The sequence below is a fragment of the Chaetodon trifascialis genome, chromosome 13 (genome assembly GCF_039877785.1).
Source record: "Chaetodon trifascialis isolate fChaTrf1 chromosome 13, fChaTrf1.hap1, whole genome shotgun sequence".
NCBI classification, from domain to species: domain Eukaryota; kingdom Metazoa; phylum Chordata; class Actinopteri; order Chaetodontiformes; family Chaetodontidae; genus Chaetodon; species Chaetodon trifascialis.
The window spans coordinates 24,861,937-24,873,426 of NC_092068.1; the positions used below are offsets into that span (position 1 = coordinate 24,861,937).

General features: G+C 42.8%; 2 protein-coding genes across 4 annotated transcripts; both read right to left on the bottom strand.

The window, feature by feature from the left end:
- Window positions 1–871: 871 nt before the first annotated feature.
- LOC139341299 (zinc finger protein 627-like) lies at window positions 872–4,954 on the bottom strand. 2 transcript variants are annotated; one of them, XM_070977767.1, is made up of 5 exons: window positions 4,747–4,954; window positions 3,793–3,955; window positions 3,125–3,183; window positions 2,982–3,048; window positions 872–2,827 (listed from the first exon to the last, which is right to left on the bottom strand). In XM_070977767.1, the coding sequence occupies exons 1-5, from the start codon at window positions 4,873–4,875 to the stop codon at window positions 1,611–1,613; spliced, it is 1,635 nt and encodes a 544-aa protein (XP_070833868.1). In that variant the 5' UTR covers window positions 4,876–4,954; the 3' UTR covers window positions 872–1,610. The 2 variants fall into 2 exon arrangements, with proteins under 2 accessions (XP_070833868.1, XP_070833869.1); XM_070977768.1 differs by lacking the exon at window positions 2,982–3,048 and having other exon boundaries at window positions 1,489–2,756; window positions 4,747–4,924.
- A 2,127-nt stretch (window positions 4,955–7,081) lies between these two features.
- On the bottom strand, window positions 7,082–11,159 carry vsx1 (visual system homeobox 1 homolog, chx10-like). Of its 2 annotated transcripts, none has more exons than XM_070977903.1 (5): window positions 10,681–11,159; window positions 9,938–10,013; window positions 9,299–9,422; window positions 8,365–8,545; window positions 7,082–7,527 (listed from the first exon to the last, which is right to left on the bottom strand). In XM_070977903.1, exons 1-5 carry the CDS (start codon window positions 11,102–11,104, stop codon window positions 7,220–7,222), a joined length of 1,113 nt encoding a protein of 370 aa, XP_070834004.1. In that variant the 5' UTR covers window positions 11,105–11,159; the 3' UTR covers window positions 7,082–7,219. The 2 variants fall into 2 exon arrangements, with proteins under 2 accessions (XP_070834004.1, XP_070834003.1); XM_070977902.1 differs by having other exon boundaries at window positions 8,350–8,545.
- Window positions 11,160–11,490: the final 331 nt, after the last annotated feature.

Below are 11,490 nucleotides of genomic sequence, written 5' to 3' on the forward strand. Positions count from 1 at the left end.
AAACTCACTGTGTAAACTCAACTGACAGCAGGTTTGTTTCCATCAAGCATCTGTTTTATCTGGATGACTCTCAGGAAATTCAGTTTAAATTTGGATGAAATGAGCGAATGTCAGCAGAGAAAGCGTCACCTGCTGCCTCTGCAGAAAGGCTTGATTTGAAAGCAGTTGTGTTCACTGAGCCCATCTCCTGGTTTGAGTCTGAAAGAAAAATGTGGAGTAAAAAACATCAACATCACCCTGCAGGAATAACAAGTTTCAGTGTTAATTTAATGGAAAGAAGAAATCTCACAGCATTCATGTCATCACGATAAGTGTCTCTTTAAAACTATGAAATTTAACCAGGAGCAGAAACAGAATTATTCAGAAAGTTCAGATTTAAACTTAGAATAAGCTCAAAATGAAGAAAATCCTGTTTATTATTAAAGCAGCCTCCTGCTGTGATGCCTGCTGCCCCCTACAGGTCAGCTCATGAACTGCAGCCCAAAGACCAAATCTGCATCAATGAATCTGTTTCACATTAATTCACGTCATGTTAAATTTCATTTTTTAATATATTTCAAAGTTTAATGGAAACGTCAAAAAACTGATGAGAAAGAAAACACATTAAAATTAAATTAAGTGGAGTTGAGCTCCTCTTCCTCACTCGTTCATCAGCTGATGAAGGCCATGTGACAGGGCTGAAAGCTCCAGAACACGGAGACAGTTTTGTGTTGTTACTGAAGTCGAGAATGAACTCAAATGGAAACAAAAACAGTAGTTATATATATATATATATGAAACATCCATTTTAATCTAATCATAAAGCAAAATAAACACAGGAGCTGATAGATGAGTCCAAACAACAATAAAACAAAGAATAAAGAGTGATGCTGGATTTCATTCTGTTTTATTAAAGCTGTTTGTTTTCACACTGAACCCTTTAAGCAGATTAAATTAGTGCTGGTTGAACCTGCTGCTGGAATCAGATTAGTTTGTTGTTTGTTTGTCATTGATGATGAAGTTCTTCCAGCGGCTGACAGCAGCCTCACGATGGTCTCCGCTAACCGTTACCACAAAAATACTTCAGTACTTTGACTTCAGTAGGATTCTGAGCGCAGGCCATGAAGTATCCAAACACTTCCTCCACCACTGGTGTGAGTTTGTTGTTGCTGGTTTCCAGTCAGAACCAGTGCTGCTGTGCAGTGACCTCTGACCTCAGATCTGCGGCCTCTTTGCGTTCACGTGAATATCCCTGACAGACAGATTCGTTAATCTGTTTGAGCAGCAGCTGATGGGACATAATTCAGATGATAAATGATGCTCGTCTCTGTAATCCAGCAGCCTCTCACTGTTTATTTTTCTACAGATCAGAGGTCAGATTAAAGGATGTATACAACGTTTAATCCCACCTTTGTGTTTGTACAATAGATTTAATCACCTTTAGGTCCTTTAATGATCCTCAGTTAATCTGCTGATAGAAGACAGAATCAAACACAACAGATCTGATCATCTGACGCAAACGACCAAAACATCATTTCATCCCGTTTATTAAAAGACACTCCATCGAATCTTTAAATGTTTATCACACGTGGAGGGGATGCTCAGGCGTCCACATACTTTCGGCCGTATGTCTAAGCTGGCAGCGTCTGATCGGAGGTGAGCGTCTGCCTCTGCTGCGTCTGCTTCAGGTGAGCTTTGGTCTGCAGGTGAGCCTTCAGGAAGGTGAGCAGGCGGAAGTGTTTCCCGCAGTCGAGGCAGCTGTACGGCGTCTCTCCGGTGTGGATGCTGCGGTGCCTCATGAAGCTGGTGGCCAGGTTAAAGCTTTTGGAGCAGAGGGTACACCTGTATGGCTTCTCCCCGGTGTGGGTGTAGCGGTGGTCCCTCAGCAGCTCCTTCAGACGGTAACTCTTCCCGCAGATGTCGCAGTGGAACGGCTTCTCTCCGGTGTGGCTCCTCTGGTGAACTTTAAACTGCGATGGGTTGGGGAACTTCTTGCCGCACACCTCGCAGGTGATGATGGTGTCTCTGGCTGGCAGCTCGTCGGCCGGCAGCTCGTGCGAGTGTTTGCTGATGACGTGGTTCCTCAGGCAGCGGTAGCTCTTGCCGCAGATGGAGCACAGCTGCCTCTCTCCAGTGTGGATCACCTGATGGCTGCGCAGGTTGGCGGCCTGGGTGAAGCCCTTCCCGCAGGTGGAGCACCGGTGCGGCCGGACCTCCTGGTGCACCAGTTTGTGGCGCGTCAGGTGGCAGGCGTGGTAGAAGCTTTTCCCGCAGACGTCGCAGATGAAGGTCTTGTCGAAGTGGGTCATGCGGTGCGTCTTCAGCACGCTGATGCAGGAGTAGCCCTTCCCACAGATGTCGCAGTGGCAGGTCTTCTCTCCGGTGTGTCGCGCCTTCACGTGCAGGTTGCGGTGGGCTTTGTGGTTGAACCTCTTGGGGCAGTAGTCGCAGGGGTACGGCAGCAGCCCGTGCACTTTGATCTCGTGTTCGCGCAGTCTCAAAACGCCGCTGAACGGCGTCGCACACACTGAGCACACCGGGTGAGACTTCTTCTCGTGGTCGGAGAGTCGCTCTGCGTTTGGAAACAGCATCCCACACTGCGAACACCGGTGGTGAGTTTCTGTCGTCTCTGCAGTCCGAGACATGTCGGTGCCTTTTGTCCACCGGCTGCATCGCCTTTTCCTGCTGGGCGCTGCAGAGACTCCGCCCTCCACTGTTGAGGCGGCGGCAGGCGGCGGCGAGGATGGCAGAGCGTACTTGTGGTCAGTGAAATCCGCCTGAAGGGGAAGGGAGGAGGAGGAGTCCTCGCTGTGCAGAGTCGTGGCTTCACCTGTTGTTTTATTTTCATCTGTAAAAAAAAACAAACAGAAAAAACAAAGAGGTTGAAATTCAAGTTAACGACTCTGATCACTGATTATTGATCTGAGCCGGTCCCTGGGTCCTGTAGCGACTACTGATTACTGATCTCAGCTTTTACACAGTTCATGTTACAACGAACTCACCGTTAGCATTAGCATTAGCATCGCTCTCCAGTGACACCAGCAGACACTTGGAGTCGACAGCAGCACTCTACAAAACAGAAGCAGTTTGTCAGTGTTCAGTCGTTCAGAGGATTCTGACGGTCGGTGTGGATTCAGTCACTGACCCTGTAAACCAGGATGTAGGTCTGTTCTGTGGCCGGCGGCTCACCACCACCTTCTTCACCTGAAAGAAAGAAGTGAACAACACTCTGTTACCCAGAGCTCAGTAACCCTAACCCTAACCCAAGTGACACCTTCACAATGTTTGTTTAGTCCAACAGTCCAAAGCTCAACATCATTACAAACGCATTCAGATCATTTAAGGAAAAGCCGCAAATCAAACGTCTGAGAAGCTCAAACATCAAATGTTTCTCCAGCAAAAATCACTGAAACCATCATCACAATAGATGATCATTCATTTTCTGTCAATCCACTGATTGATCGGCTGATGGTTTCAGCTCTACTTGTATAAACTGTTGGAGTTTAATTTCTAACAAAAGATCAGATTTTATACACTCTTCACATGTTTGTGTGAAAAAATAAAGTGACTAAAGCTGTCAGATAAATGTGGGAGTAAAAAGTACAATATTTCCCTCTGAGATGTGAAGGAGAAAGTGACATGAAAAGAAAATACTCAAGTAAAATGTAAGTACCTCAAATTTGTACTTGAGTACAGTAACAGAGTTCCATCAGCCCACCGCTGTGGAAACTGAGCAGACCTGTGAAGACCCCTGAACTGAACCGTGACGCTGCAGCTTCTCTATGAACGAGGCTTTCTGTGCTCTCAGCTCACCTTCTGCTGATGTCAGGAAACACTCGCCGCTCTCATCAGACTCAGGTGGATCCTTCAGGCCTCCTGAAGCGTCCTCCTGCTTCGCAGCATCCACCTCGACGATCTTCAGGATTTTCTCAACAGCTTCAACACACAGACTGTCCACCAGAGCGCTGAGTTTTTCCTGAGAGAACGACAAAAATCACTTAAGATTTGCACATCAGAGCGAGTGACAATCTACTGTTACTGTGTTTCTGTTGTAAAACCTCACAATGAACACTGTTCAGATATCCATAAACTAGTTTAATCTATAGGACATAGAACTACTTGTTGCACAAAAAGATGATTTCACACAGCACTTTACAAAAACAGTGTTTACAAAATGCTGCTCAATGCAACCTGTGAAGCACAATATCAAGCAGGCAGGACAGTTTGCTGATAGCCAAAGCATGAAGCCGGCTGGCTTTTAGCAGGAACTCAGCATCATAAGATGAATCATTTAACCTCAGGTCAACAGTTATTAAATACCATCATTTAGCTCATGGTGAGACCAGCATCGCAAATTTTCACATCTTTAAGACTTTTCACTAATTAACAGATGATGATGCACCCTGACATCCCACCAACAAACCTCTGTAACTGTGCTTGTTAAGAGGCATCATGACTGAGAGAAAACCTGCCGAACTGCAGCAGGATGATTACTGATCACGTTTAACAGTGTATATAAGTTAGCTAACAACCTGGGGAAAAAAAACAACAACAACAACTTAGGCGATTTTTCAATTGAGTTTGGTGTAAATACTTGAGGACTGTGTCACTAAATATAGACTCTTGTCTGTCCAATATTATAAGAGTTAACCTCAGAGTTTGTAACTCCATCACTCTCACACCTCCTGTCATTACACCGGGAGCCTCTGGAACCGAATGAGTTAACGTCCTGTTAGCTGTTAGCTACAGTTAGCCACGGTAGCTTACCTCTGTTTCCGGATTTTGTTTATTCAAAGAGACTTTCTCCGCCGCGGTAAAAATCTCCGTCACCACCGCCTTGGCCAGGTCAGTCACGATGAGCGTCAGTTCATTTTTAAAAGTCACCAAATCGACCATATTTCACAGTTCGCGCACTTAGCAGTCAACTAGCTTAGCAAAGGACGGGTTAGCGACTAATGCAGATAAAGGAAGTGACGTAGTTGTCTCGTCCAACGGCTAATAACTTCTGATATAAAAGTTCCGGCTGCTCTGGAGCTGATGAATGGAAAAAACAGCTTTTGGGTTTTATAACAATATTATTTTCTAACCTCAGGGATATAATATAATGTTTTATAATATATATTTTTTAGTTATTTGACTTTATTTGACATCGTTTATGTTCAATATATATGAGGAAAAATGCACAGAAAATGTACAAAAAGCATAATTTGAGCCAACCTTGATTAGTAAATGTTAATGATAAATGTAGGATCGTAATCATAACTTTCTTTCTCCTGTCTTAGAATAATTTTGATTAATCAATTCATACAAATTCTTGAACTTACAATTACAATTACAAGACATTTTACTGTAATCAGTGGAAAACTTTAGATGTATTTTACCCAAAAAGACATACGCACAGATGTTTTCAATCACTAACATCATTCATACTGACTATACTAACATTTACATTACCTGTATAAACTTTACAACATTATATATGTACAGAAGACTGTGGCTGCCAAAATGAAAATTAAATAATTTAATCAAATGAAATTTCCTTTGTGGACACATGATGTTTGATCAAAGGAAAAAGTTAAATTAATTTTGCATAACTGCACTGATGCCTCTTGTGAAATCTGTGAAAGACAGTTAAAAAAGTAAGAAGTAAAAAGTTCAAACGGGCTTAAATCAGAAGATTATTCAAATTCAAAAGTCCAGTTTGCAAATTCATTCAAGTTTAAGTAGCACACTTTTGGACAATCATCAAATGAAAAGTCCATTTCACATTCAATTTCTTAATCATATGATACGTTTTGATTAACTTTAGCAATAGTTAATTATTAATCTACATGAAAATGCAAAAGAAAATTGGACTTCTGTATGTGTATTATGCTGTTTAACCTATTTTAAGCATAACTAGAAATTTCTAAAAAACAAACAAACAAACATTTTTGGTGACATGGAGCTGTGACATGTTAAATGAAGTTTGATTAGTCTCGTTAGTGCTCATTCATTCTGTTTAATATGTTTATTAAATGAAAATGTCCACAATGTTTATGTTGTGTTAAATGATTAAAATAAAAGTTCCAGTGATTCCAAAAATACTTTGTTTTTAATTCACCAGCCTGCTGAGCTTGCAGCTGTACATACATATGATCAGAATAAACAGACTTTTTCAAATATTACATTTAAAGTACATTCATTCGCAGAGCTACAGTCAGGCTAATCAGCGCTTGACTGACAGTCAAACTATAAAACACACAAGACAAACAGGAATAAAACATTAAATAGTCTCTTATTTTCAAAAAACAAGGATAAAAATCATACTCTCAGTACAATACAATGATAAAGACCAACAGAGACATAATTATTTACATCCTCCTCAAACAGTTCATAGGTGTTTTAGAAAAGACTTGACTCAGACCGACTCCTCCAGGTCGACCAAGCAATTGCAGTGGCAGCGTTGTGTTAGCATGTTAGCATCTTGGGAGACTTTCGAATATTTCAGCTGACATTTAACATGATAAGGAGCTTTTGTTTCACTGTTGAAAATCCCTGAACAAGTGACTGAAAAAGTCGTCATAACAGTATTTTCGTCCCTAAACTTCACTGGTTTCAACATCAGTCTACACTTCCTAATGACTGTTAGCCTGCTAATACATTAGCTAGTATTTTTTTATTACTTTTCCAGTAAACACTCATTAGCATGTTACCCACCAAGATACCAGCACTCGAATATTGCACCGTCGATAACCAGCTAATGTTTGCTAGCATGATAAAATATTACTCACAGGCTAATAATTTAGCATACTTATTAGCATGCTAACAGCTAGTGTTCTATTATTATATTTTAAGTTAATTTGTGTTGTGAAATAGTAACCATATACCTTAGCTTACCAGCACATTATGAATTTTTTGTATTTTGGGGTGGTGCTATCTCATGCTCGAACACAAACAGTGAAACTGGCGCATATTTTAGCATACTATTGCATGTTAGTATAATGTAAATGTTAAAATAGCAGTGGCCTATATGATACATGTTATGTTAGCAGAAACTTTGCAAATGTTAGCATAATAAAATAGCACCCAAAGGCTGATTTTTAACACACAGTAGCATTTAGATATTTCCCTTAAAGCTTTATGTGATATAACAAACAACAGAATGGCTGTTCACTCATTGGCTGTCCATGTGATCCCTGAAAGAAGAGCCAATCAAATGTCCACTGCCGCCTCATGTGTCTGATTCGTCCTCCGACCTTCAGCTGTGCTCGTCTGATTCGCCACCGCTCTGCCGCCGTGGCGAGGAGGCAGACTTTATCGAGCTTCCGGCTTCCTGCTGCTGCTGCTTGGAGGAGCTGGACAGGTCGATGGCCACCTCCTCCTCCATGTCCTCCTCCTCCATCTCCAGCAGCTCCTCCTCCTCATTCTCCACGTCGCGTGTTGCCTCCCGGGCCTCGCCACCGGCCCGTCGCTCTGCAGCGTCGCAGAAGGAGTCACAGCGAGTTGAGTCTGACTCCTGAGGGCTGGAACACTTTTTGGACATTTCTAAGGACTTCTTGTGCATCCCTGTGAGGACAGAGACAGAGAGACAAATTCAGTTCAGTCTGCAGGGTTCAGATGGATTATTAGTCTGCTTCAAATGAGATAAAATGCTCTGTTTCAAATTTAACCAGGTCAAAAAAAGTCTCAGCTAGTAAGGACTTTAGTAAATCTGTTGCTAGGAAACATTCTCGGCTCTGTCCAATCAAAGCTGTGTAAACAGGAAGTCCATGTAGCATCACATGCTAGCATAACTGAACATTGTTAGATGTGAAACTGGATGTAGTTGCATGTCTGAATGTAAACACATTTTCATTTCTGAAACTATATCTGTATCAATACTGAAGTCTAATTTTAAACCATCAACTGTAAATGACTTTATTCAGAGTACAGAGCTGCTGCAGCTCGACTCATTGGTCACATCCTAAGGACTGAAATGTAACTGACACCTCAGAGTTACATATAATTTATACAGAACATATATCATATACACATACATGGGATCATAAACTATTTGACACAGACATGTTGATGTAACTGCTGGTGGGGCTTTGTTTGAGACCCACACCTGTGTTATCAGCTGAAGTCTGTATGTGGACCCTCTTGGTCACAAGTTGAGTTTTTTTAACTCAGTGTCATTTTCTTAACATCACAACTTGTGGACCAACACTGACGTCTGTGACGTTGCTCCAAATCATTTTACTTTAACTGAAGTTAGAGGTCCAAACTTTAGCTGGATATGAAACAAACTCTTGGTATTGTAATGAAATGAAGTGAGCTGAAGTCGTGTTTAGTGTACAGAAACTCTGTGTATTGATGCATGGTGTGGTGCGTGTGCGTGGCACTGACGTGCATGCGGCTCACCGAGCAGCCAGGGGGCGCAGGATCCCATCATGCCGTTCTTGGCGGAGTTGAGGATGGACTCTGGCAGCGGGATGGAGTGTCGCACCATCGCCCCGTACAGACCGTACTCCGCCATGACGCTGCTGCGACCCCAACACTTCTCACGTTTTCGCCATTTTGCCCGCCGGTTCTGGAACCAGACCTGGAAAAATACAAAAATATTCAAAACCAGACCTGGAAAAATACAAAAACATTCAAAACCAGACCTGGAAATAAAAATATTAGTTTTTTTTTTTTTTTAAGTTGTGAGCAGTTGCACCAAAGACTTCACAGATTGCTCATTTGAACAATTTTATTCAGTAGAAGACAAAATTTGCAACATTAAACAGGGAAAAAGGCAAAAAAAAAGAAGAAAGTCAGAAAAAATGTTTTTGGGAATATTTCTATGAAAACAAAAAATCTTCAGCTGCTCATGAAGACTGTGAGATTTGGCTGAAAGCTCCAGAAAAATAAAATGACTGGACGTTAAGATTCTTTTTGTATTTGATCAAATTTTTTCTTTTGATCTTACGACCCCTCAAATGTCCCTTGTGACCCACTGGAGGGCCCTGAGCCTCACAATGGGAACCACATATTTGGAAAATCCATGTGGTGACACATGAATGGAGTTTTTAGGCAGACTTGATGGGTTCAATTATCTGATTTTAATTTTCACAGAAACAATAATCTGACAGGGTATTCTTCCCTCACTTACAAAGATCATCTCTGTAAATATTTCATATTTAATGTTTCCCTTCAGCTTCATTTGACCTTTTAGAAAGTGAAAATCTGCATCAACATGAAGCCAAACGTCTGGAAGTTTGTCATGAAGCGTCTGATCTGTGAGTCTCCTGCTGATCAGGGATCGATCAGCGTCAGTCTGGATCTGATCAGCTGCGTATTGATGATGTCTCACCTGTATTCTGTCTTCGGGCAGCTCCGTCTTCATGGCCAGCATCTCTCGGGCGTAGACGTCGGGGTAGTGAGCTTCATGGAAAGCTTTCTCCAGCTCCTCCAGCTGGTGGGAGGTGAACACCGTCCTGCAGACGGAGAACAGCTCCATCAGCTGCTTGCACTCAGTAACATGCTGCTTTCAGCAGACTTTATTTTTCTGGAAGCTTCTCATCAAACTTTTCTCTGCTTTAAAATTGACTCGTGTCATTTCTTCAAGCTTCAGCAACAAAATGATTTTTTTTTTTTTTTGCATTTATAACAAATCATTATTTAAAAAACTGATTTCCTTCTATATTTTTTAAATGATCCATTACACTCTTAATGTGTTTCTCATTAAATTTAAATGTGTGTTGCTGTATTTTCATTGCGAACATTTAAAAAACCAGTCTGATTAGAAAAAGCTCAAAAAGAATCAGTTCAGTCACAATTAAAGGCGAGAATGAATTTATTCTGACGACGTGAATTATCTCTGGAAAATAATTCATCAATAATAATTGATTTGTAGCGTTTTTCTGAATTTAAAAATGTTGAATCGACACGTATTGTTGCACACTGAACATTTGCGTGGATTTTATTTACAGCAGCAGAAAGTCTTCCTCACCTGTGTCTCCTCTTCTTCCTCTTCTGAGAGTTGGCGGAGTTTTTGGAGTCGTTGCGGTCAGACAGACACTCTTCATCTGCAGAGCAAACAGATCGATCATCAATAAACTCCTCAAGCTGATCAGCTGTCAATGGTTTATCATTTATTCATCTGATAATAATTATCCATTAGGGAGGCTTCACGCGCATGAAAAGAGAGAACCTGATTGGATGTTTGTCGCCAATTAAGCAAAAGTAACGAAACACCTGCCGAACCTTTATTTCATGTTTCCTCCTGATTGATGGACGCTGATATTACTATTATTTAAATCATCTCAGGAATTTTTGTTTTTAATTGAAGCGGATTTTTAAAAAGCTGAAAGCTTCAGTTTTACAAAAATGAACGTGACAGTGAAACCTGAGCTGAGCCGAACTGAAATCCACTTTTTAAAAATCAGAACCAAACAACGCAAAAACAGAAAAAAAAACGAAAAAGTCTTGATAATCTTACAAAAAACATGGCAGTTTAAAACAAGAGGGAAAGGTTTTAGAAAGCCGAGCTGAGCTTAAACCTTTTTCACAGAAACACAGACAAATCGCGTTTTATAGAGAAAAAAACTAATAAAAAGTGAAATCAGCGTTTAATTGACTGTGTAAAAACCCGCGTCAGCCCGAAGCGACAAACATCCTGTTTCAGGTCACAGCTCCACGTTAAAACACTCAGTTAGAGAAACTCGAGCCGAGCCGAGCCGAGCCGAAGCCTACCGGAGTACGCGTCCCTCTGGGCCTCCAGGTTCTGCAGGTAGTGGCTGTCGGCCCGGGCCTGCAGCAGCGGCAGGTGTCCCGGCAGGAAGCAGGGCGCTCCGGCGGGCTGCTGCGCCGCCAGACTGCACAGGAAGCCGAGGCCCAGCGGCAGCGACCCTCCCGGGAAGGAGAACCCGCCGAGACCGCCGCCGCCTCCCTGCGGCTCCGCCCCGGGCCCGGAGCCCGCCACAGACAGGCCCGAACCCGGGGGCCCGCCGGGCTGCTGCCGCGCCTGTAGGTCGGACTCCAGGCCCAGCAGGTCGGTGATGGCAAAGCCTTTGGACCGGAACCCGGAGCCGTGCAACCGGGACTTGTCGATCCCAAAACCCGGAGATAACATCTTCACTTTGGGCTTCTCGTCACCCACTTCGTCCCGAGCCGTCATGCTGCTTATCAGGAAGCTGAACTCTGGTCCTTCTCCAGTGAGGATGATGATGAGGATGATGGACAGACCGGGACGGTCCGGGTGGCGGGCTCTCTTTATGTGGCCCCGGGCTCCGGGGATCACAGCAGCATCCAATCAGAAGTGAGAGCTGCAGCGGGGAGTTTCCTCCTCTCAATCCCGGAGGATTAATTGCCACCAATTTTCCTTCAATCCGATCAGGATTTTCTGCCATCGGACAGAAGAGGAGAGTTTTTAATTTCTGTTGTTTGTGTTTGATCAGAGGAGGAGAGACAGCGGCTGCACATCACTTTACCTTCATTTAGCTCTCCATCAGTGAGAGGACGAGCATCCAGCCAGCGTTCATTTATCAGAGAGATGGAAATGTC

What these genes read in the sequence shown, in the direction of transcription:
- LOC139341299 (XM_070977767.1), bottom strand. Translation starts at nt 4,875, where the DNA reads ATGGTCGATTTGGTGACTTTTAAAAATGAACTGACGCTCATCGTGACT. An exon ending in TTTCCTGACATCAGCAGAAG is followed by an intron (nt 3,184 to 3,792) that starts GTGAGCTGAGAG and finishes TCTTTCTTTCAG; the next exon opens with GTGAAGAAGGTGGTGGTGAG. An exon ending in CCTACATCCTGGTTTACAGG is followed by an intron (nt 3,049 to 3,124) that starts GTCAGTGACTGA and finishes TCTGTTTTGTAG; the next exon opens with AGTGCTGCTGTCGACTCCAA.
- vsx1 (XM_070977902.1), bottom strand. Translation starts at nt 11,104, where the DNA reads ATGACGGCTCGGGACGAAGTGGGTGACGAGAAGCCCAAAGTGAAGATG. An exon ending in CCAGAGGGACGCGTACTCCG is followed by an intron (nt 10,014 to 10,680) that starts GTAGGCTTCGGC and finishes TTTGCTCTGCAG; the next exon opens with ATGAAGAGTGTCTGTCTGAC. An exon ending in AGGAAGAAGAGGAGACACAG is followed by an intron (nt 9,423 to 9,937) that starts GTGAGGAAGACT and finishes CTCCGTCTGCAG; the next exon opens with GACGGTGTTCACCTCCCACC.